Here is a 24,501-nt window from a genome sequence, read left to right on the forward strand (position 1 = left end):
AAGGCATGTGTGACTACCTGGTAAAAGAAAACACTTAAATAAATAAAATTTTTAAAAGTGTCATTCTTTAACTTTAGTGTTTCTTGTACTTAAGCAGAAAAGCCAGAGCTAAGTGGGGTATTTTTTTCCAGTTTCAGGTAGGGTAGTTGAATAATATTTATTTGCAGCTCTACACTTTATTTAAGACTTCAGTAATAAAAAGAGTGATGTCCACATATTTAGTTAGCATACACTACAGGTTTATTTGCTGGTTTTCTCATTTCCCTTTGGGGATTAATAAAGTACTTCCATCCAACATACCCCTTCTCCTAAACACTGATATCTTTCACACCACAAGTTAGATATTAAAGCTGTTTGCAGAAATGAATAAAGACGCACATTCGATACTAATTCTCCTAAGAGCATACGCTCGAGAGAGAAAAAAAAAAAAACAACAGGATTTTCAAGAGAAAGAACCTCAACCACTAAAATATGTTCTGTGATTATGAAAAAAAAAACTTTGCAACACTGCCCATGTCTTGCTGCATCACCGCTGTAAACAGGAAGATGCTCAAGCTGCTGCCGAAATGTATTAATTTCACTAGTAACGGAGCATTGCACCATAGGGCAATGGTAACTTTATTTAAAGAGTAATGCATTAGAGTATTAGTTACTGACAAAAGTAATTGTGTTACAGTTACTAGTAACACATTACTACCCAGCACTGGTCATGAGTTTTTGTAAAACTTTATGTGTCTCTGTCACCAGACGACTGCAGTCCAATTAGACTTATTGTGTCAGTGTCTGAACCACCTGGATGAAGGAGAACTTTCTACAATTAAATGAAGACAAAACTGAGATTATTCTGTTTGGTAGCAAAGAGAAGAGGGTCAGCATTGGTAAACACCTGGAGACTCGGGCTTAAAATCACCAACCAAATTCGTAACCTGGGAGTGTTGATAGACTCAGACCTGACTTTCAGCAGCCACATCAAAGCTGTCACTAAGAAGCTTTTTACCAGCTCAGAAACATCAACAGAATTAAAAGTCTAGTCTCCCAAAAAGACCAAGAGAAACTCATCCATGCATTCATCTCCAGGAGGCTGGATTATTGTAATGGTCTTTTAACAGGACTTCCTTAAAAGAGCATTAAACATCTGCAGCTCATCCAGAACGCTGCTGCTCGAGTTTTAACCAGGACTAAGAGATCTGAACACATCACACCAGTTTTGAAATCTTTACACTGGCTTCCAGTCAGTCACAGAATAGATTTTAAAACCCTTCTGATTTAATTTAATTTGTTTTAATGTCGTTTACATTTTTATAAATCTTTAAAAATATTTTATATATTTTTGATCACCAAGCTCTTCTTTTTATTGTGTCCTTCATAATATACTATATGGTTGTATGTGGTATGTTGTATGTTGTGCTGCTCAAACTAATTGCCCCTTGCGGGAATAATAAAGTTGTCTATGTCTAAGTCTAAGTCTAAAATGTTGATTATATTAAAAAAAACTTAAACATGGTGTCTGACCTCAGGGACTCCAGTCTACAGTCTGGACGCTCCAAAAACCCACATAGTTCCTTCACCCCTGAAACCTGTAAGTTGTTTCTACTCAGGTCCAGATGTCTCAGATGGGAGGGGTTGGACTTCAGAGCTGTGCTAAGAGAAGCACAACTGATCCATGACAACCTGCAATCGCACAGTCTGAAAAAGAACAATGTCCATATATGTTTTAATGGATGTGTTCTTACTCTAAATATAACCAATCAGACAATATTAGTAAATTCTATTGAAATGATCTTAAACCCAAGTCACATTTTTACATAAGTAACATGCTATATAAGATAATATTCTGCTTCAGATTTTTGACATAAATGACAAATATAATTTTTTTAACAACGAACACCATATATGTATTTTCCATAGTTTGTTTTAACATGTGCTTGTTGTTGCAACAAATTTAAGAAAAGAAAGGAAAACGATAAAACGTTAAGTGAAAGAAACTGGGAAGATCGAGATAACTGACCCCAAAGTCTCCAGTATACAGTCTGGACACTCCAAATAACCACTCAGCTGCTTCACTCCTGAATCCTCTGGGCTGTTGTAACTCAGATCCAGGTGTTTCAGGTGGGAGGGATTAGACTTTAAAGCTGAGCTTAAAGAAGCACAACTTATCTTTGACAAACTGCACCATGTCAATCTAAATAAAGAATAAAACAAGTTTATAAAATGCATTCAGGTTTTAAATTACAGCTCAACATTTCTTCATCCTCATCAATGAGCTTTTCTCTGACATGATGAGACTGTCACAGTGGCACAGACTGAGAAAAGGGTAGCAGATTTAATGAGAAAGAAGAAAAACATCAAGGTTTTAGTGAAAAAAATTATTTAATTATACAACTAAGCCCTGCAATGGACTGGCGACCTGACCATGGTGTACTCTGCTCTCTTCCGCAACCCAAAATTAGAATAAGCAGTATAGAAAACATATTAATGAATATTACAACTAAACTTGCTATCTGATGTAAAAAGTAAAGCAACATTTGTAAAAAAAATTTTTTCAACATTTCTTTTCTTAGGATGATTCTGCATTATGGCTTTAATCACTGCTGCACAAACACTTATACTTGGCTCCCCCTCAGGCCAACCCACTAGCTGCTCTTGCAGTTCATCCATTTGTATGTTGGATTTGTGATGACAATATTAAAGAAAAAATATATTTTTTTTGTATATCTTCACATGTAAAATGTTGTGGTCATTAAAATCTTACATTCCTTCAATTTTTATTTCGCTTCTACGTAACACAATAAAAATGCACAAATAAGTTTGTCACTAACAAAGTTTCAACAATATGAATGAATCAAACCAAGAAGGAGTCTATTAAAGTTACAGACTACAGAGAACAAGATTTAATTGAAATTTCTGTTCTTCTACTGCAGTTTAGCAGAAAAGCTCTTTGGTTCCCTCTTACAGACTTGGGATCTGTTCCAAAAAGACAGTTTAATTAACTCTGAGTCTAAAAAGAAACTCTGGTTTAACTTAATCTGGAGCAACTTTGAATTTTTGGTTCCAGAACAGCTGTTTTAAGTTGATTCAATCAATCTTTACCCAGAGTTAGAAACTACAATGAAAAAGTCATCATCAATGGAGCACTTATACCTGGATTCACCATGGCAACTGTTGACAAAATATGCACCAGATATTTTACCCCATTGGGGCAACTGGTTCTCATACAAGTGCACATGGCATACAAAGAAAAGTAATGCTAATTGTTCTAGACCATGACCGTACACCGTTTATTTCTTTATCACCCTGGCTGATATACAAAGTAAATACTCAGTGGCTGCTCTACATCTAGTAATTTAATGTTTTAACACAGTATATATGTCCTCTCACAAGACAACACAGACAGATTTTTCCACATATAACAGTTTAAAATAATTTAAAATACAGGAGGAAGAGGATCGTGAGGAGACATGAATCCAGCTGACAGAAGTCTTTTTGTAATGTGTAACTATCAGTCGATCACTACGCTGCATTCATTTATTAAAATAGGATTTCAGACATGTGTGAGGACTTCCCTCGTGGCTCTACACAGTATTGTCTTTCCAACATGTTCTGTGTTACCAGCATTATAAAGAAAGGTCCCAAATATCACAAAATGGTATCATTTGATGAAATATTGATCAGGAAAAGAGAGCACAGCTATTCAGTTTCTGAAAGTCCCCTCCCGATGTAAAGCATTAGGTTTTAAATCTGTTTCTAAATCCATGGGCTGGTTGTTCAAATGTATTCCAGTCGGATTTCGGTTATCAGATAGGATCAAATCTTGAAAATGGGTTGTTCAAAAGGGAAAACTGGATTCCAAAATCGGCTTCAATCCCATAATCCAATCATGGCTGTCATCCTGATAAAACCCTCAGTTTGGGTTGTTCAAAACTTTTGAGTAGGATCCAGATAACTTTGATCCAAAAAAAAAAACAGGCTTATCCTGATCCCAACAGAGGGCAGGATTACAAGGTGGATTTCAGCCTCAGGTGGATTTAAAACCTAACAGCTGATCAAATAATAGAACTTTTTATTTAGTGCATATATTTATATTTGTATTTTGCACCTGACTTGTTTAACTGTTACGGTCATAAAGTAGTTAAAATAAGCATAGGCTACATGTTAAGCCTTTCAGCAAAGTAAAGCAAGAATAAAACATATCATATTGTCCCAATGAAATAAACCCCCAAACAAATTTTATAACAAACACACATACAATACTCAATCTTCCTGTCAGTCAGCACTGCATAGTCAGAAAAGAACTTCTCAGAAATAATGTCTAACAATTTCATCCCTCACTCCACGTCCCGTCTGTCCCGTATATTGACAGAAAGCCAGAAGTTGGTCCGGTATCTCCACAGGGGGCTCAGGTGCATCATTAACATTGTAACAGAGAGGGAGATTCCACCTGGTAGCAATGTTTTGCAGGACAATACATGCACGTATTATGTTACATGGTCCACGTGGTTCCACCCGCAAGTAGTTAAAGCATGCAAACCGTCTCTTCAGAACACCATTTAAGCGCTCAATTGCACATCTCGCTCTGCAATGAGCAATGTTGAAGCGCACTTGGGCTGGTGTGGCCGCAGCAAGAAAGGGCATCATCAGCAATGGTAGGAGTGGATAGTCGCTGTCTCCTAATATGATGCCATACGGTCAGTTGTACAAGGACCTCTCCCTCAGGATACAAGCATCATAAACAGACCCAGCCATTTCACGATGCAGTTTGTGATGGTGAGGTCAGCGTCACCCACAAGTTAGATGTTGATGCTGTACCTCCCGTCCTTAGATGAGGAACCCTGAACAGTTTTTATTTTGTTAACAAGTAGACATTGAGCCTTTTTCCTTTAGGAAGTTTTCACAGTATCCACAATGTAGTTTGTAATGTACTTGTTTTATATGTGTTGTGGCTCCGATGAGGTGTCATACAATTGTAAATAGAAGTGGATGTTTATGGTTGCTGTGTGTCTCACAATAAAGATAACTTAAAATGACACCATATCGTCTCTTCTACCTGTTGTTATTCACATAGCCAAAAGCCCACTTTGATTTACATGCTGGAAATCCAGCCAGATTTTTTTCTTCCTGGTCCTGAAAAACAGGTTTCTGGATCAGGGTGATCCAATCCAATGTCACTTTGAACAACCGGGGTAAAAGTAAGCTGGATTATGTGATCCGCCATCCTGAAAAATGGGATTCTCAAATCCAGATAGCTTTAATCTGGGTTAAATTTTTTTTGAACAACCGGCCCTATGAGATTCCACTGGAATGGCCAGCCCATGTTAGGTGGTGGGCGACAGGTAGAAACTCTGAGTTTCTTCTAGTAAACCTACCAGGAAGGTGCTTTGCATCACAGGATTAGTTGCCATGGTAACAGACTCAAGAAGACTTGCCTCACTCTCTGAAATGAAAACCCTGAATTTCTCTCAGCTTGGTGTTAATATGCTCAGAGTTTCAACATAACCTGCTTCCTGGAACAGACGCCCAATCTGTAAAACTAAGACTGAGGAATTCTCAGGTTAGAATAATGTTGACTTTAAATGTCATACACAAAACGAGGTAAAAAAGGGAAACTTAAAAAAATAATAATAACAAAAGAGAAACATACACACACACACACACACACACACACACACAAAGAAAAACATCAATGCAACGACCTGAGAGACTCAAGTTTACAGTTTGGACTCTCCAGTCCAGCTGAAAGAAGCTCCACTCCAGAATCCTGCAGCTCATTGTGACTCAGCTCCAGCTCTCTCAGTTGGGAGGGGTTGGACTTCAAAGCTGAAGCCACAACTTCACAGTGAATGTCTGAGAGTCCACAGCCAGAGAGTCTGCAAGGACATGTATAACAAATATGAAGTTATAAAGTATACATGTTACATTTCCTTCATAGAGCATGTTCGACATATCCTACTTCAACTCACTAAATCTGTCTTTCAAATTAATAGGTTATCAGTATCTCTCATAACTGCATACTTTACAGTTTTTTTTTTGTTTGTTTTTTTTAAGCAAGTAAAACATATAGTTACAGCTGAAATTGATTACCTTATTTGGTCTTTGTCATGCACATATAAAATAATTGATTACCAGTATATTTGGACGGCGACGTGACACATACACTTAAAAGGAATGCCAGGGAGATGCCATACTGCGCTGACGTGCACGATAAAATTAGGTTTCCTATATAATAATTAATTAGTTTTGACCCCTCACTGTTAGTTTTATATGTGTAACTTACATACAGGTTTAATAAATAGGATCTAACATGTCAAACTGTTTAAATCACTGATGAGCTTAACCTGAATGCCTACAATGATGCCAACAAGACCAAGCAACTTGGGATTAATTTCCTCCATATCGTTCCCAAAATCCCAAAAGAGTTTAACCCGGTCTAATTATTTAAATAGTTAATCAAATTATATCAAACTATACACACACACACACACATAAATATATATATATATATACAGGCCACAGGGTGCAACCAAGGAAGCCCCCTCGGCCACACCCCACTCAGCCCCCCTTCAAACCCCCTACACCCCTCCTGCCCCCAGGCCATACCCTGGGTCCCAGGGTGGCAACCAGACACCAGGGTATGCACCAACCCACACCATGGCAGCATATCCAGGTAGGCCCAGACCATTGGCACATACTGACCCCACCACCTTGGAGGGAGGGAGGTGGGGCACCCCCAGGCACCAGAGCCCGGAACCCCCACTCAGCCCACCCCAGAATAGACTGGAGGAGAAGCTGCCTTATTTAAAAATTCATTCCATTGTAAAGAAATTTCATTTGGTGATTTTACTTGTTTTGAATATCTTAGTTTTATTTTAAGGGGCATTCCTAAAATCCTATTTTTAATCATCTACAGACGTCCAGGACATTGTGCAAAATTTATTGAGGAATTTTCTGAATTATTGTCAGTTATCTCTACTGATTTTAACCATTTCATCTTAAGTGGGGATTTTAACATTCACATAGATAGCATGACGGATGGCAATGTCAAGGAATTTTCTTCCATATTAGACATGTTTGGCTTGTGGCAACATGTAAAAGAACTGACCCACATTCGAGGTCACATTCTGGACCTGGTTATTTTAAAGGGTGTTAATATTTCTTCTGTTAATTTGGCCATTTCGAACCATTTTAGTATTTTATTCGAATTATGGATCACTCAAAATGTCCAACCAACCTGCTTCTCTGTTAGGAAGAGGTACATTAATGAAAGAACAAGTGCTAAGTTTGTGGAGGCCATAGCTATGTTACCAACAACCAGTGCAGAGTCAGTTGATGGACTCCTGGATAATTTCAATCTGAAAATCTTGAATGTAATGGATTCTGTTGCACCGATAAGAATCAAGATCAACTTGAGCAAACAGAAAACACCATGGAGAAACACCACTATGGTTACCAGCCTAAAAAGAGAAAGCAGAAAAACTGAGCAGAAATGGCAGAAAAATAAACTTCAAATTCACTATGAGCTGTACAAACAAAGCCTGCGTAACTATAACAATGAGCTATGCAAGACCAGAGAGCTGCATTTATCTGAAATGATTAACCAGAATGTCAACAATTCTCGCACTCTGTTTGCTATGATTGAAAAACTTACAAATCCCCCTATACAGATAAGCCCAGAGCTCCTTTCCACTGAGAAATGCAACCAATTTGCAAACTTTTTTAGCCAAAAAATTAAAACAATTAAGCAAAATATTAATTCCACACAGTCAAACAAGAAAACTAGTCTGTGTCTAAAACCCGGAAATAATTCTAATGTCATGTCGCAATTTAAAATGGTGAATTTAAAAATCCTACAAGAAACAGTTTGCCATTTGAAATCAACAACATGCACTCTGGACATGATACCATCCGACTTTTTAAAAACAGTTTTTACGTCAGTAGAAAGTGATCTCCTGCAGATAGTTAACAGCTCATTGGCATCAGGAAAATTTTCCCAAGTCACTAAAGATAGCTGCTATTAAGCCACTCCTAAAGAAAAGGACTCTAGATGCCTCTATAATGAACAACTATAGACCTGTCTCTAACCTGTCTTTTATTTCCAAGATTATTGAGAAAGTTGTATTTCACCATCTTAATGATTTTTTAAATTAAAGTGGAAATCTTGATAAATTTCAGTCCGGCTTCCGACCTCATCACAGCACTGAAACAGCTCTGGTCAAAGTGTTAAATGACATTAGGTTGAATACTGATTCTGGTCAAGTATCAGTCCTGGTTCTGTTGGATCTCAGTGCTGCGTTTGATACTGTAGATCACAGAATCCTGTTGCACAGGCTGGAAAACTGGGTTGGACTTTCTGGAGCGGTCCTTAACTGGTTCAGGTCCTATTTAGAAGGCCGGAGTTATTTTGTTACGATCAGCAGCTATGAATCTGAGCGAGTGGCCATGACTTGTGGAGTCCCCCAGGGGTCAGTCCTTGGGCCTCTTCTGTTCAACTTGTATATGCTCCCTCTGGGTCAAATATTACAGAACTATAGCATTAATTATCAAATTTATGCAGATGATACACAACTTTATGTGTCTCTGCCACCAGATGACTGCAGTCCAATAGACTTAATGTGTCAGTGTCTGGAGCAAATAAACACCTTTAATGTAATTTATTATTTTATTGTGATTATGTGTTGATGCCTTTTACTATTTCTGTGATGTCTTTGCTTTATGTAAAGCACTTTGAATTGTCCTGTACATGAAATGTGCTATACAAATAAACTGCCTTGCCTTGCCTTGCCACCTTTCCTTAACTGCTGAATACACAGATTATTTTTGGTTTTCCAGTTCACAAGGACAGGTTTCTTTCCGATGCATAATGCTGTGCGTATCATGCGTGCAGAACTAATTGCCATATTAATGTCACCCAAGTCACCTAGTAGACACAGTGTGGGGTTTGCAGGAATATTACATTTAAACCATGTTGACATGTCCACACATACCTGAAGCCTGAACCTGCGGACAGGTGTGCAGGACCACAAGGCATGGAGATAGTTGTCAGTTGTGTTGTCAGTGCTGTGTGAACAGATGTTTGATTGTGACAGACCCATCCTGAACAGCCTTTGTCCTGTATAATAAGTTCTGTGCAGAATTTTAAATTGTATTAGCTGCATATTTGATTTCTTAGTCATTTTAAAGGTGTTTAAGCATATTTGTAACCATTTATCTTTATTATTAAATTTACTGGATAAGTCAGCCTCCCACTTTAAAGTTGAAAGACAGATTGAGTCTTCTAGTCTAGATAATAGTCTATATATTTTTGATAATAGCTTTGGGGCATTAAAATTCATAAATTCTGCTACCCTGAAAGGTAGCTGCAAGTTTAATTGATTAATGGTATATTTTTTTTTACAAATAATAGATTTAAGCTGGTGAAATAAAAAAAAAATTTAAAAAATTATCTGCTGATTCCATATTGTAAAGTGAGACTATTTAATGACAAGAAGTTTCCATTTTCTATTATATGTTCTGTTTTATTCTTTTATTTTTCCATTGAGTGAAACTGATCAGCTTTTTGTTTTGCAGGATGTCAGGGTTGTTTCAGAAGGGTGCAAACTTACAAGGAAAAAGTGAAGACTTGGTTATTTTTAGAAATTCCCACCAAGCCACTAAAGAGGAACTGATATTGAGGCTTTTAAAACACTTATGTGTTTTGATGGCTGAGCTGATGAATGGCAGGTCAGAGATAAACAGATCCTCACACAATGCTTGCTCTACATCTAACCATGGTTCATCCAGACCGCTAGGTTTTAGCCATTTGGAGATATATTGCAATTTGTTAGCTAAAAAATAGTGATTAAAGTTGGATAGCTCCAATCCACCTCTATCTTTAGTCTGTTGTAACGTTTTTAGACTGATACGTGATGACTTGTTTTTCCATAGAAATTTAGATATATATGAGTCAAGTGACTTAAACCAGCTGGAGGATGGTTTAGTGGGTATCATTGAAAACAGGTAGTTGACTTTAGGTAGAACCATCATTTTAACTGTGGCAACCCTCCCCATGAGTGATATGGGTAAGCGCCTCCACCGCAAGAGATCATCCTCTATTGCTTTAAGTAGCTGGACATGATTTAGCTTTGTTACGTCTGATCACCTGGGGGAAATGTTTATGCCTAAATATCTAATGTTTCCAGACTGTATTGTAGTATTGGGTGTGTTTTGTAGGTTACAGTTAATGGGCATAACTATAGTCTAAGACCAGTTAATAGAGTAGTCAGATATTGAAGAGAATGTGTTAATAAGTGTGATTGTCTGGGGGAGAGATGCCGGTGAGTTCTGGAAGAAAAGTAATACATCATCAGCATAAAGACTTATCTTATGTTCTATATTTTTGGCATGGATTCCTTTAATCCCTTTATTTTGTCTTATGGCAGCAGCTAGGGATTCAATAAAAATAGCAAAAAGTGATGGAGAAAGCGGGCAGCCCTGTCTGGTGCCTCTCTGCAAACAGAAGCTTGGAGAAGTTTGATCATTGGTCTTCACACATGCATTTGGGTTGTTATATAATATTTTTATCCAATCTATGAAAGATGACCCAAACCAAAATTTGTTTAATGTTGCAAATAAAAATTTCCAGTTTACTCGGTCAAATGCTTTTTCTGCATCTAAAGAAGTGACTGTAGATTCCAGATTATGTAGAGTAGAATAATCTATTATGTTAATTAATCTACATGTTAGTAGATGAATGTCATGCTCCGTGGTACGGGGCTCAAGTTTCCCAGCTGCCCTGAAGGCATCTTCCCCTCTTTCATTCATGATTGCTGATGCACTCCACCTGCGCTGAGTGCTTTATATACCTGATGGTGACAACTCTTCCCTGCCAGATTGTCTTGGTTCTTCCCTGTACGTATCCAGCCTTTGTAATGCTGCCTGTCGGTCGTTGACCTTCTTGTCTGGATCTGGATTTTGCCTCTGCCTGCCCCCTGTCTGGTACTCTGCATGATTATGTTTGGATCTCCTGGCTCTCTGACTTCTGGAATTGTTAACAGGAATAAGCAGTCCGGCCTATGGTCAGTGAACCCCTTTCTAACCTCTCTTCTGCTCAGCAGCTTTTCTCACACACGGCAGCAGATCTCCCCTTGAATTCCCACAACCCTGACTCTGGAGACGACCCTCATTCAGTCACTGGAACTCACTCTGCTGGTACATCAGTCATTACTTCAGTGCATTGTCATCTACATCTTCATGCTTCCTCTGCTGTCTATGCTGTCTCATATATCCTCAGACGCCTGACCGTAGAGACACCCATCCCTGGAATTCTGAGCATTTACTGAGTCCACTCACCAGTGTCATGACAGATGAATGTCTACCTTTAATAAAGCCTGTTAGGTCAGGATTTATTATTAGAAGGGTTATTTTTTCTATCCTTTTGACCAGAGCTTTGCTGATTATTTTAAGATCTACATTTATTAATGAAATTGGACGGTAACCGGATGGAAGTGTTGGGTCTTTTCCTGGTTTTAATAGTAGAGTGATGTTAGCTATGTTCATATTTGGAGGTATTTTTTGTTTTTCCTTTATTTCAAATATCGTATTGTAGAAAGTGGGCGCCAATGTTATCCAGAATTCTTTGTAGAATTCTGTTGGATAACCATCTGGACCTGGAGCTTTATTGTTGAGCATATGCTAGACAGCTTCATGGAGTTCATCGACTGAAAGACGTGAATCCAAGACCATTTTATTTTTATGTTTAACTTTTGGAAGATTGATATTAGTAAGAAATTGATCAGTATTCATATCTGTTGTGTTTAATTGTGGTTTATATAAGGTTTTATAGAATTCTCTAAAAGTGTTATTTGTCTTGTCAGGGTCATGGCTGATGTTTCCTTCTGGATCTCTGACAGAGGAGATGATTGTTTTCTCCTTGTTTGTTTTTAACTGATTAGCCAGGAAAACTTCCAGATTTATTTCCATGTTCAAAGTTCTCCACATTAAGTCTTTGCATCAAGAATTGTCTTTCTATATATTATTTCATTAAGTTCAAGTTTAGCTTTCCTTATAGAATTTAGTATGTGTTCTTCTGGGGAGACATGGTAAGCGTAGTCTAAGGATTTATTTCTGAAATTCTCAAAGTTTCCTACTTTTTTCTTATGGGAAGAGACGGGAATTATTTTCCTCTCATTACTGCTTTTCCTGCGTCCCAAAGAACACACAGTGAAGTTTCTGGCACGTTGTTGTTTTCTAGACATAAGGACCATTTTCTTAGAAAGTAGCTTATAAAATCAGGATCTTTCATGGAGATCCTGGATCTGACAAAAGCACCCTTGGGCTTCACCTCATAAATTTAGTTCAGTTCAGCTTGTTGCAAACTTTTCCATTTCTTCTTCACACAAATGTAATTTCTATCTAATTTGGTTCTATCATTTTTTCTGATCATTTGAGATTCTCTCTTTGTTTGTTCTACAGATCTTTTTACTAATTTGTTAGCCAGATTCTGGACTTGAAATTTCATGAACATCCAGTATTTTCTAAAACTATTAAATAATTTTGCTTGTTACCAGTGTTTATTTCTAATTTTTAGTTTCTTTCTGAAATTCTTTATTCTGTAACAGTGTCTAGTTTCCAGTTATATTTCCTCACCCTCATATTTATTCTGATGTTGATAGCATTTGCATCTGTTAGAACTGTTGGTTGTATTATAACTGGTTTTACTTTATCTTCTAAATCTAATGAGTAGTGTTTCAAAGGTTTTTTTTTTATATATTTTGTAGCACTACAGTGAGACACATCTTAAATTTAGTTTTGTTTAACTATGCAATGACAATAAAGGATTCTGATCGGTAATGTAAAAGAAGTGTGTTTTTTTTTTTTTTTTTTTAAAAAAGAGAAAGCCATGTAAATTATTAGTGGGCAAACAAACTGACTGCAGACTGCAAGATTTTCTAGTTGCTAGTTCTACTAATGAAGAAGCTGAAATTAATTCAATAAATTAGGTCCAGCTGTCATATTAGTGTGCTAATTAGCATTTTTTCCTTAAACGGGTGCTCTCTGTGTTTTTCTCTTTCGACTGCAGTTCTGATTTGAAACACTAGGTATCAATGCTACTTATTTTCCCTTTAAAGAATAATTTACTTGTTACATACATTTAAAACAATAAATACAAGAATTTAATTCTGTTCAGTTTTTGGAACAAAAAACGCAGGTAGTTTTCTTCATTTGCCCTTTTCCCATTTTTTTGGTCAAAATCACAGATTTAAAAGAATCCTTCCCCCCCCAATAATGCTAAATAAGTAAACTATTAAAGTAATTGATAACACCTATGACATTATTATATTTAAAAAATATCTCTGACAAACAGATGTAACACATTTTTTGGTGTAAAGAAAATATTATTGTGCGAATATTTGATGTACTATTTCATTACACTGACTTAAAATCATGATCAGATCTGGACTTACAGAGCCTTCCTGCAGTTTCTCACAGCTGGGATCAGCCTCTGTCGTCCCTCCTCTGTTGTGTTGTACTGCTTCAGGTCCAACTCATCCAGAACCTCCTCCGACATCTGCAGCATGTAGGCCAGAGCTGAACAGTGGATCTCTGACAGTTTCTCCTCTGATCTGTTCTTTGACCTCAGGAACTGTTGAATCTCCTGATAAACTGAGAGGTCATTTATCTCCATCAGACAGTGGAAGATGTTGATGCTTCTGTCAGGACAGATGTTATACATGTTCATCTTCTTCAAGTTGTTGATAGCTGTTTCCATGGTTTCTGGACTGTTCTCTGTCTGACCCAACAGGCCTGCTAAGAGTCTCTGGTTGGACTGCAGAGAGAGGCCATGAAGGAAGCGAACAAACAGGTCCATATGGCCGTTTTTACTTTCAAAGGATTCTTCCATGACTCTCTTTAAGAAGACATCTAGAAAGGACCTTTCTGTTTCATCATCACCATCATCATCATCCCAGTCTCTCCCCAGGAAATCCTCGAGCACCTCTGTGTTCCTGTTGATGTAACTGTGCATCATGTAGACTGCAGCCAGAAACTCCTGAACACTCAGATGAACAAAGCAGTAAACTGGTTTCCGGAAGATCGCACACTCTCTTCTGAAGATCTCAGTACAAACTCCTGAGAACACCGAGGCCTCTGTGACATCCAGACCACACTGCTCCAGGTCTTCTTGGTAGAACATGATGTTTCCTTTCTCCAGATGTTCAAACGCCAGCCTCCCCAGCTTCAGAAGAACTTCCCTGTCAGTCTCTGTCAGCCCTTGTGGACTCGTCTCATGTCCCTCATGGTACTTGTTCTTCTTCCTCTTTGTCTGGACCATCAGGAAGTATGAGTACATGTCCGTCATGGTCTTGGGCAGCTCTCCTCTCTGCTCTGTGGTCAACATGTGCTCCAGAACTGTAGCAGTGATCCAGCAGAAGACTGGGATTCCACACATGATGTGGAGGCTCCTGGATGTCTTCATGTGGGAGATGATTCTGCTGGACATCTCTTCATCACTGAATCTCCTCCTGAAGTACTCCTCCTTCTGGACATCAGTGAAGCCTCGTACTTCTGTTACCCTGTCAACACATTTAGGAGGGATCTGATTGGCTGCTGCAGGTCTAGAAGTGATCCAGATGAGAGCCGAGGGCAGCAGATTCCCCTTGATGAGGTTTGTCAGCAGCACGTTGACTGAAGACTTCTGTGTGACATCAGAAACAACCTCAGTGTTGTTGAAGTCCAGAGAAAGTCTGCTTTCATCCAGACCATCAAAGATGAAGAGAAGTTTCCAGACAGCCAGCTGCTCTGCTGGGATCTTCTGTAATGTTGGATGGAAAACGTGGAGCAGCTGGAGAAGACTGTACTGATCATCTCTGATCAAGTTCAGCTCCCTGAATGAAAGCAGAACCACCACACTGACATCTTGGTTCTCCAAGCCCTCTGCCCAGTCCAGAGTGAACTTCTGCACTGAGAAGGTTTTTCCAACACCAGCGACGCCATTGGTCAGAACCACTCTGATTGGTCCATGTTGGTCAGGTAAGGCTTTAAAGATGTCGTGGCACCTGATTGGAGTGTCATGGAGGGTGTTGATCTTGGAAGCGGTCTCCAGCTGCCTCACCTCATGTTGGGTATTAACCTCTTCACTCTGTCCCTCTGTGATGAAGAGCTCAGTGTAGATCCTGTTGAGGAGGGTTCTGCTTCCTGTTCCATCAGTTCCTTCAGTCACATGTTCACATCTCCTCCTCAGACTGATTTTATGTTCATCTAAAACCTCCTGCAGACCAGCATCTGCTGAAAGAAAATAAAAATATCATCAAAGTAAAACTGTTAAAAATGTTTGTTTAGTTATAAGAGATCCTGAATAAACGTACAGAATTTATGTTTGTTTCATTAAGCAAAACTAACTGGTTCGTCTTATGGATTTTTCTCCACACCAGGGACATGAGGATTGTCCTGATGAGCCAGACTGTTCCCAGTATGAGCTGATGCAGCGTCTGCAGAACCAGTGTCCACAGCTGGTGGAGACTGGATCCTTTAAGATATTCTGATATTTAGTACAGCAGGACACCTGCTCCTCATCACAGACACCACTCCTCTTCCTCCCTCTGAGAACATAAAAGAAGCATTATTCTAAACAGCAGAGTGAACACGGTATCAACCCAAAAAGTCTTGAAGTTTCATATTATCTATCTATCTATCTATCTATCTATCTATCTATCTATCTATCTATCTATCTATCTATCTATCTATCTATCTATCTATCTAACTATCTATCTAGTGCAGCAAAAAAGTATTTAGTCAGCCACCAATGTTTCAAGTTCTCCCACTTAAAAAGATGAGAGAGGCCTGTCATTTTAATCATAGGTATACCTCAACTATGAGAGACGAAATGAGAAAATAAAATCCAGAAACTCACATTGTCTGATTTATTGGTAAATTCCTTGGTAAAATAAATATTTGGTCACCTACTAACAAGCAAGATTTCTGGCTCTCACTGTAGCATTAGGCCCCAAGACCTTGGTATCACCCAGAGGAAAATCTTCTGCTCTCCCTCCCTCCATCCTATCTACATGTTTTACGACCCAGAGGAAATTCCTGTTCACCACCAGATAGACAACTGTTGACCTAACACTGGGTTCCCAGCCTACCCAAACTTTGCATTCAGAGGACATTTGATTTGCAATCAGACCTGAAAACTCTAACTCATTAACTTCAAAAGAAGAAACATTCTTAAGCTGATTAAATCCAGGGCTGGGTGTAAACCGTACCAGGGAACATCTCAACCCTTAAGGACATCTTCTCCAGACATTCGCACATGTAAATCAACCTGAGCTGGACCTTACGACGCCAGATCACATTCTTCTCCTAGATGGACTTTGTCAAGAAGTGTCAGAAATAACAGCCTTTTCTTGCAGGACGGTTTTAATCTATATTCTTTAAACTGCTTTAAATGTTTGAATTTTGGTAATAATGAATGTTTAAACTGATTACACACCTCAGGAAAGTACAAATGGTAAATTTGAATGGATTCTCTGCAATGTACCGTCACAAAGTTACAATTCAAGGGATTCTTACTGTGTGGATTTTCCCTTTCTTTCTCTTTTGAATGGCATGTGGGTTTACTTTGTGTACGAAATATTACCACCAGCCAGTCCTTTCACAGTATTCACGTGAAGCGTTTTTTTTTCTATCTGTGTAAAGTCTGGTAGTGAGGGGTTGGTCTATTCGCGCATGCGTGCCGGATGCCCGTTTTTTCTGCAATGCCAGAGTTATCGCTGTTGGCTGGTGAGACTGAGCTGATGAGTTATTTAAAAGTTGTAAGGATATGGTTATTTCCACAAAATGTATAATCTGTATGCTGCCCGTCGAGTGTACGCTGTCACGGGAGCTGGTCTGCAGTTTCTGCAGCGTCCGTAATCAGACTCATCTGCTCCACCTGAGCCTCATTACCACTCACTCTCTCCACCTGTTCTCCACCCTATTAAATCCCTACCCAGTCTCTGCTTACCTGCCAGATGGTCACCTACTGTCCTTGTGAGAGATCCTGTACTAATACCTTGTCTTGTTCTAGATTCCTGTTGCCGACCATTGCTTCCTCCTTTGACCTCCTGTTGCCAGATCCCCTGTCGGACTCTCCTGCCTTCTGCCTACCTGGTTGCTGACCCCGGTTCTGACTCGACCACCGATCACCGCCTAATCCCTCCATTTGTTCCCAGCAGCGGCCTGCCTGTCTCCGCCTCTCCAGGCGTAAATAAACGGTTCTGTTTCTTGTGTGAATTACCGGGTCTTCCTTAAGACAACCGTCACAGTACGCTGTGTTAATTTTGTGTTCTGTTGTTTGTGTCGTTACAGTTGTTTACCTGAAAGCGACAAGGTTACTAGGAGATGTTCAGTGCTATTAGCAAGTAGCATCTACTTGTCGAAATAAACCTGAGTGAATAAGTAACCTGGCATTTGAGTGAGACACTGTATCACCAGTTAAACACACCCTATACGGTGGGAGTTATTGGACTAAAGGTAGTTAGTCCGGTAAAACCGTACACTTACCATGCCGTTTCAAGGTTTGCTATCGGGATCAGTTTACAGAAACTTTTACCCATAAATATCTATAACAGAACGGATAGTGTGTAATTGTAAATAGGAACTTCCTTTACAGGTAACGGATTGCCAAAGTATATCTGTGTTTTATTAACAAAATGATATAAATGTGTTTACTATATCTCATTGATTATTAACTGCCAATAATAATTGGAAGTTGTGTGCGTTTATCCTTCAAACAGGATATTCATCTGTTTTATGGAATGTGTTTTATAATGTACTTTCTGTTTGACTGGCATGTGGGAAAATATGTTTATTCTTACATAGACAGTTATTAAACGTCTAGGCTTTTGTATGTAAATTAAGCTCAACTGCACCAATACTCTACACTGCGATTGGCCTAACCATGCCAAACCCCGCCTTAGCCAGAGAATATTACCAGAAACTCAGAGATTTTAAAGTAGAAGAGAAAAAGAAAGAGAGAAGAGAGAATAGGTACTGAAAACAGATCTGTACGGAAAAACAAATCCATGGAATAAGTCGCAGAACATTCAATTTAGTTTGTCTTTTGTTCGTGTTATTCGTTGATGTTTTTGATATTTTTGCTGGAAGCAGCCAAACCTGTTGCTACGCAACCAAGATATACCACTTTTGTATCCAGGCGAGAGATATTCCAACTTGTCGCATTTTTAATTGTTTTCCTTTTTGAGAAGAACTTTGGGGAAAGTCACTCCAAAGTTCAGTTTTCAGAGCCAATTTCTGCCAGAAGCATTCTGATCCATAACGCTCAATTGTGGACATTTCCAACAACAAGGCTCTGATTACGGTTCCAAGCCTCCGGAACCACACCAGCTAGTTGCCACCGCTGTGCCAGTGGAGTGTGGGAATCAACCCAGTTCGTCTTGGAAGCTGATCCAAACCAGATGAGATGAACTTTTGTTATTTACCAAATACTTATTTTATACCATAATTTGCAAATAAATTCATTAAAAATCAGACAACGTGATTTTCTGGATTTTTTTTCCCCCTCATTGTCTCTTACAGTTGAGGTACACTCAACTTCCCTATTGCATCCCATGGCAAAGTGACCCCAAACTTTTGCAAGGTAGTGTATACCTATGATGAAAATTACAGGCCTCTCTTATCTTTTTAAGTGGGAGAACTTGCACAATTGGTGGCTGATTAAATACTTGTTTTGCCCCACTGTATGCACACACTACACACACACACACACACACACACACACACACACATAAATATACATATATATATATATATACTGTATATATATTCTGTGTATGTGTGTAATGAAGCAGATTAAATTGTGGCAGCAGCATCTTCTAAGTGAAATAATTATATTTAGTTTACAGGAGGAAAAGTCTCTTACTTGTGGTGTGGGGGTCCAGGATCATTACGAAAGACTGGAGGTGTGTGCATGGACAGGTGACTCCTTAGAGATGGACAGCTGGATCCTGTAGACCCTGCTCTGTCTTCATCTTTTTCCACACACTCACTCATGTTCTGGGCATCAGTCAGTCTGAGAGATAAATTATTAACTGGTACATTGAGCTTAGAGCCAAGATTCATGACAAATATGGAGTCACACCCAAGACTGACAGAGGAGACCAAAGCTGAATCCACAATACTAACTGTATGCTGTATACTGGTGTTGACTCGTGCTCGGGTAAATTGTGCATGAAACAGAGACATCTTATCTTTCTGTTTCTGCTCATATGATCTCATTTCTCAACTTTCATTCTACATAAATACTTCTGCTCCTGACATTCCTTTACCAACAGCAAGTCCTGGCATGTTTCACCAGAACTCATCTAACTGAACAAAGCACAGAAAAATCACATCACAAACACTTACATAAAGATAATGTAACAACTCACCAGCAGTCTCATGTTACTTTTAATGACTCCTCGGCTGATTTGAAATGGACTATGAACTAAATGGCTGCTCTGATTTTTTTACTGCTCTGTACTGTCGGGATATACCTGAAATACCTGATAAGAAAGGCTCCTCCTGTTACAGGATGTCAAGTGTAAAGTATATATATCCATATACATATCACATACTGTACACACATATATATATATATGTGTGTGCAGTATGTGATATGGTTGTGTGTGTTTGTTAACTCACACAGATCTGCTGATAGTACCTCTCATTTTAGACCTTCTCCATTCATGCAACAATCTTTGTTATATTTACCTACTTTTTCGTTTTTTCCATGTTTGAGTGAGTCCTCTCTTTTTTCTAAAATATCTTTGTCTACTTCTCTCACTGTGATTGGCTGTCCATTCTGTAGAGGTTTGGCTTACTGAGTTCCTGCAGCCGATTGGCTTCTGCTGAACAGCTGTGTTTTAATGAGGATTTCCTAGTTTGATTTGTGTGCTCTCTGTCCTCAAATACACTCCTTTGTATTTCATAATATTGTTAACTTCTAACCTTTGTGTGTAACTATATGTGTTGTACAAATAGTCTTTCATCTTCTGTAAATGTGTGCACTGAAGCTGTAGGGATGAACTTCCATTTCCTCTGTAAGATGGCAAACTGAGGAACATCCTGTCTCAGAATGATTCAGAAAAACTAGCAGACGGGACCGCTGCAATTCCTTATTTTTTGTTCTGTCTAGAAACACTGAAAAGCCTCCAGCTGATCCACAATGCTGCAGCAAATGTTCTGGTTTGAAATAGCAGCAGAGATCATAAATCTGGGATATTATCTGAAATTTTTCTACTTATTTATGAAGCTGTTGGTGATCAAGCTCCATTGTATATTAAAGATTTCTTAGTTACATATTTTCCCAGCAGAGCACTTCACTCTCAGACTGCAGGTTAACTTGTGGTTGCTGGAGCTTAATAAAGTCAAATAGGAGGCAGAACCGTTAATTATCAGGATCCTTTCTCTGGAAGCAGATCCCAGTTTGGATTCAGGAAGCAGACGCCTTCTCCACCTTTAGGATTTGGCTTAAAACTTTCCTTTTTGATAAAACTTATATTTGGGTCTGGCTTAGATGACCCTTAAGGCCCATTTATGTTCTACATAAAAGACAGATCCATTTTCTGTGTCATTTACCTGCACGATTCGGTCAATTTTCAGGGCTCTTGTGGATGCATTCCCTTCCCTCAATTTCTTTTTGTTCTACATGTATAAATATATGACATTGTTATTGTCATTAACTTGTGATTTGCTTTTTCTCACTCAGCTGGTATCCCTGGATTTGGCTAAGGATATGCTAACTTTTAACCCTATAATACTGTATCATATGATATACAGTTTCTGAGACCTTTTGTATCATTTTATGGAAAAAACTTGGGTCAAAACCCTGTTGAACACAATCTGATAATGATCTTCTGTCCCCTGGTGGATACAATAATAATGCAATAATGCGCTACAGTAATTTTGACATATTACATGGTAATGAACAAAATGGTTTAATAATTTTTAAATATTTTGTTAAACGGCCAAATAAAGACTTTAGATCTAAAAAATTAGACTTATCTCCCCATTTTTTCTCTGGTGGAGCTTTAAAGGGTAAATTATGTGTATGTGCTATCATGGCTGTCTCATGTCTTTTGTGTTTGTTTGAAGTGATGTTTGTATGCCCTCAGAAATTAATGTTACACAAGCTGCAATATACAAGTAACCACTAGGGGCAGGGACTCATTTGATGGAGTGTAGGGCTGGAGTGGAACCAATTTTCAGCCCAGGAGTTTTATATTTAAGACCAGTCCACCTCTTTTTGATGTGGAGTTAACTGGATAAATGAAGCAACTGTTCACTACGTTCATTCCCTTTAGTTTTCATTGTGAAAATACAGACAATAAAAGCCTAATTTGCTGGACTAATACACCAGATTACAAAAACACTGACTAAAAAATTAGTTTCCATGCTTTCATACCTCCTTTATGACAAGCTAAACACACAGAGCAACAGAGACTGTTATCAGTCATACATCCCAAGGGACTAACATAAAACCCAAAATTTATCTTAAAAATTTATCTGTGAGCAACTTATATTTTAATTAAACCATTCCATCTTTCATGTTCTTTTGTCTCTGTCCTCCATCTTCTCTGTCCTCTTCTTTTTTCTATCTTCTTCTATCTGTACATCCCGTCTCCTCACATGTTTCGTCCGCCACAGGACATCAAAGATATTTATAGTAAAATTATCTACACCTTCCTTAGTTTCTCTTTGTCTGAGTTCATTTAGATTTCACCTTATAAAATGTTTATTCAGTAAAACACATCTACTATAGGGAAACTGGGATTCTGCTGTTTTCTTTGATGTTACATGGAGCATATACCTTTATTCAGTTTAATCATTAGTCAAAAAAATTAGACTTTTGACATTATTATTAATCTTTTCTATTAAACATTTTTCAATTATTTTTTCTTTAAGCTCCGATGGCTGTTTTATTCCCAGTGCTGAGTAGTTTACAGACATCTGGTTTAAGTAATGATCTACTCTGCTGGTTATCTTAACCTGACTGAACACTGGCCTGTTGAATTGATGTGATCTCATAGACATTTTCCTCCAAGCTGAATGTATGCAATTATTTATTATTTATTTACTTATTTCAGAACCATATTTATTATTGCACATTTGAACAAAACGGGTAGCCTTAGTTTTAAGATTGCAGGGAATTACTATTGTTTACACATAAGCACAAAAACTTAATCTGATACAAACTGATTAAACTAAAGATGTCTTTTCTGATCACAGAACCTCTTCCTCTGCAGCTGTAAATAATCCATTATAGCACTCGTAAAATTCTGACTTTGTTATATGCACATACTGTCCCTTGCATTTGCACGTTATGTCAGTTTTACGCCGAGAGGAACAGCCAGACCAGAGAGAAACTGAGCGACATGTGTTAACAGGCTGGAGGCCTTCTGATCAGTTTCTGGCACATTGTCAGAACAGAATACAGTGTGTATTTTTAATACAATTAGGTTTTGTGTGATCAGAAAAGTTAATTTGTTAGTTTAAAGATCATTACTCCACATATTAGTACCTAAAGCACCCTTTAGGTATGATCTTAAGAAATAACGTCATGGCTGTTCGATAAATTGAAATTTGAATAAATTAATGAAGGTGTCTCAACAGTATAAATTACCTTATGAAAGTATGCTACATTTATAATGCAGGTAGGATGGTTCGACAGTTTAAATGACCCTCATTAAAGTATCGTATAGCCTATTTACAGAACTGTATATTTACAGAATTAAGATACAATATGTACGTTAGATCACACTTAACATGCATCAGTTACCCAATTAAAATAAACCATAATAATGCACAAATTATTATCATTTGTTAACATCCTATTAACTAAGCATAACACACTACAAATTATTTTAAAAAAAACTATAGGGCTATCACATAAAGCTTACAAAATTGTCAATGTATATTGACATGAGTATTATATAAAGTTAGCATAGACCCACGATTTCGGTAAAGTTAGAAAGATATTCACAGATTCGGCTTTTCAGGATAAATAACTTATCAACGGAAGATTGCTTCTAGAAAACTGACACAACACCACAATCCCAGCAAGGTACACTGCGAGCTACAATCGTATTTTCCTCAAAATGAGCCATCCTCAGAGCAGGGAGAATTGCATTAGGCTCTATGCAGAACCTGCCAGTGCTCGACTAGGCATGCAGGGACCGTCTGCAAACTGTAACACCGAAAAAAATATGAAAGTACAATATTCAATAACTACAATATGACATGTTGTAGTGCCACCAAACTCACAGTACAAATAAGACATCTCATATTGATCATACTACACCTCTTACTTTGGTACAATAAGCTTACATGTATTTTTAGGATTTTTTTTTTTTATCATTAAAATAATTAATAAATGGCCAATAACTACAATATAACATGTTGTAATGTCACCAAACTCACAGAATTACTAAAGCATCTCATGTTGATCATACTACACCTCTTACTTTGGTAAAATATGCTTACATGTATTTTTAGGATATTTTTCATCATTTAAGTAAGTAATAAATATTCAATAACTGGCTTTTCTTTTAACACACACACAACATGTATACATGACTCTCAGCAGCAAGTTGACACGATAGTAGGGGCGCCCCAGTGCCCATTAACTTCACGTGGAAATGAGTCTAAAACTGCGGATTTTTTTTTTTTTTTTTTTTTTTTTTGAGGGCGCTCGTGCGGTAGCCCACCTTGCCCAGGTAGGATCCTCAGTGGATGGTTTAAATGACCCCATCAAAAAACGCAAGCGTGTAGAGCGTGTTCTGCGAGTAGGAGAATTCCATGTATTTAAATTACATTTTCAATGTATACTACCTTATACTGGTAGGACGATTCCACAATATATATTAGTGAAGGGTGGTGAATATGAGAAGTATACATTACTTACTTCTTTAGTGCTGCAGGCAGGTACTATCAAAGGGAGAAAATGTGGAGCTGGTGGATCCTCTATGTGTAGCAATGTCACTGCTTTTGGGGGAAGTGATTTACATCTGCTGCTGCTGGATTTAAGTTTTTGTGTTGATGTTTAAACAACAGGAATTCTCTGCAATATTAAAACTAAGGCTTCCTGTTTTGTTCAGAAGTGCAGTAATAAATATCAGCCACATTGCTGACAACTAAGTTTATTCAGGATCTATCTGTTGAACCTTAAAAAAGGCTTTCATGATCAATAACGTAAGCCTACAGAGACTGTGAGAGCAAGGGCATTGCTAGGGCTCACCAGGGGCCCAGACCCCCCATTACTCAGATTTTGTTTTATTATAAAGACCTACTATGTTCGTAAAATGAGCAGCATTATTTATTACTATTCCATCTGCTTCCCTTTGCTAACCCGACTGCTTCCAAACAACTGCTGCCACTGTAAATGGAACAACAACAACAACAACAACAACAACAACAATAATAATAATAATAATATGGTTGTGATTTACTTTCTAAAAAAATCCTCTTTTTTGTGTTATCAAACAAAAGCGAAAC

The 24,501-nt window shown here is 38.1% G+C and overlaps 3 protein-coding genes across 49 annotated transcripts in view; 1 reads left to right on the forward strand and 2 right to left on the reverse strand.

Annotated features, from left to right (window-relative positions):
* The window catches only part of LOC121628733 (protein NLRC3-like), a 35,748-nt gene extending 16,721 nt beyond the window's left edge, over positions 1–19,027 (reverse strand). Inside the window, exons 1-5 of one of the 3 annotated variants that reach the window (XM_041968031.1) lie at positions 18,890–18,943; positions 13,437–15,252; positions 5,691–5,864; positions 2,009–2,182; positions 1,513–1,686 (exon numbers count right to left, since the gene is read on the reverse strand). In XM_041968031.1, the coding sequence (XP_041823965.1) occupies positions 1,513–1,686; positions 2,009–2,182; positions 5,691–5,864; positions 13,437–15,252; positions 18,890–18,914 (2,363 nt within the window). In that variant the 5' untranslated portion in view covers positions 18,915–18,943. Of the gene's footprint in view, positions 1–1,512; positions 1,687–2,008; positions 2,183–5,690; positions 5,865–13,432; positions 15,253–15,413; positions 15,570–18,889 lie in introns of those variants that run through there. The other 2 variants (XM_041968032.1, XR_006008235.1) reach the window with 2 other exon arrangements.
* LOC121628724 (NACHT, LRR and PYD domains-containing protein 12-like) overlaps positions 1–24,501 on the reverse strand; it is a 2,607,341-nt gene that overhangs the window by 2,076,834 nt on the left and 506,006 nt on the right. The window lies entirely within an intron of this gene.
* The window catches only part of LOC121628726 (NACHT, LRR and PYD domains-containing protein 14-like), an 829,387-nt gene that overhangs the window by 710,179 nt on the left and 94,707 nt on the right, over positions 1–24,501 (forward strand). The gene's annotated exons all lie outside the window — the stretch shown is intronic.

This window comes from Melanotaenia boesemani, chromosome 18 (genome assembly GCF_017639745.1).
Source record: "Melanotaenia boesemani isolate fMelBoe1 chromosome 18, fMelBoe1.pri, whole genome shotgun sequence".
Classification (NCBI taxonomy): Eukaryota; Metazoa; Chordata; class Actinopteri; order Atheriniformes; family Melanotaeniidae; genus Melanotaenia; species Melanotaenia boesemani.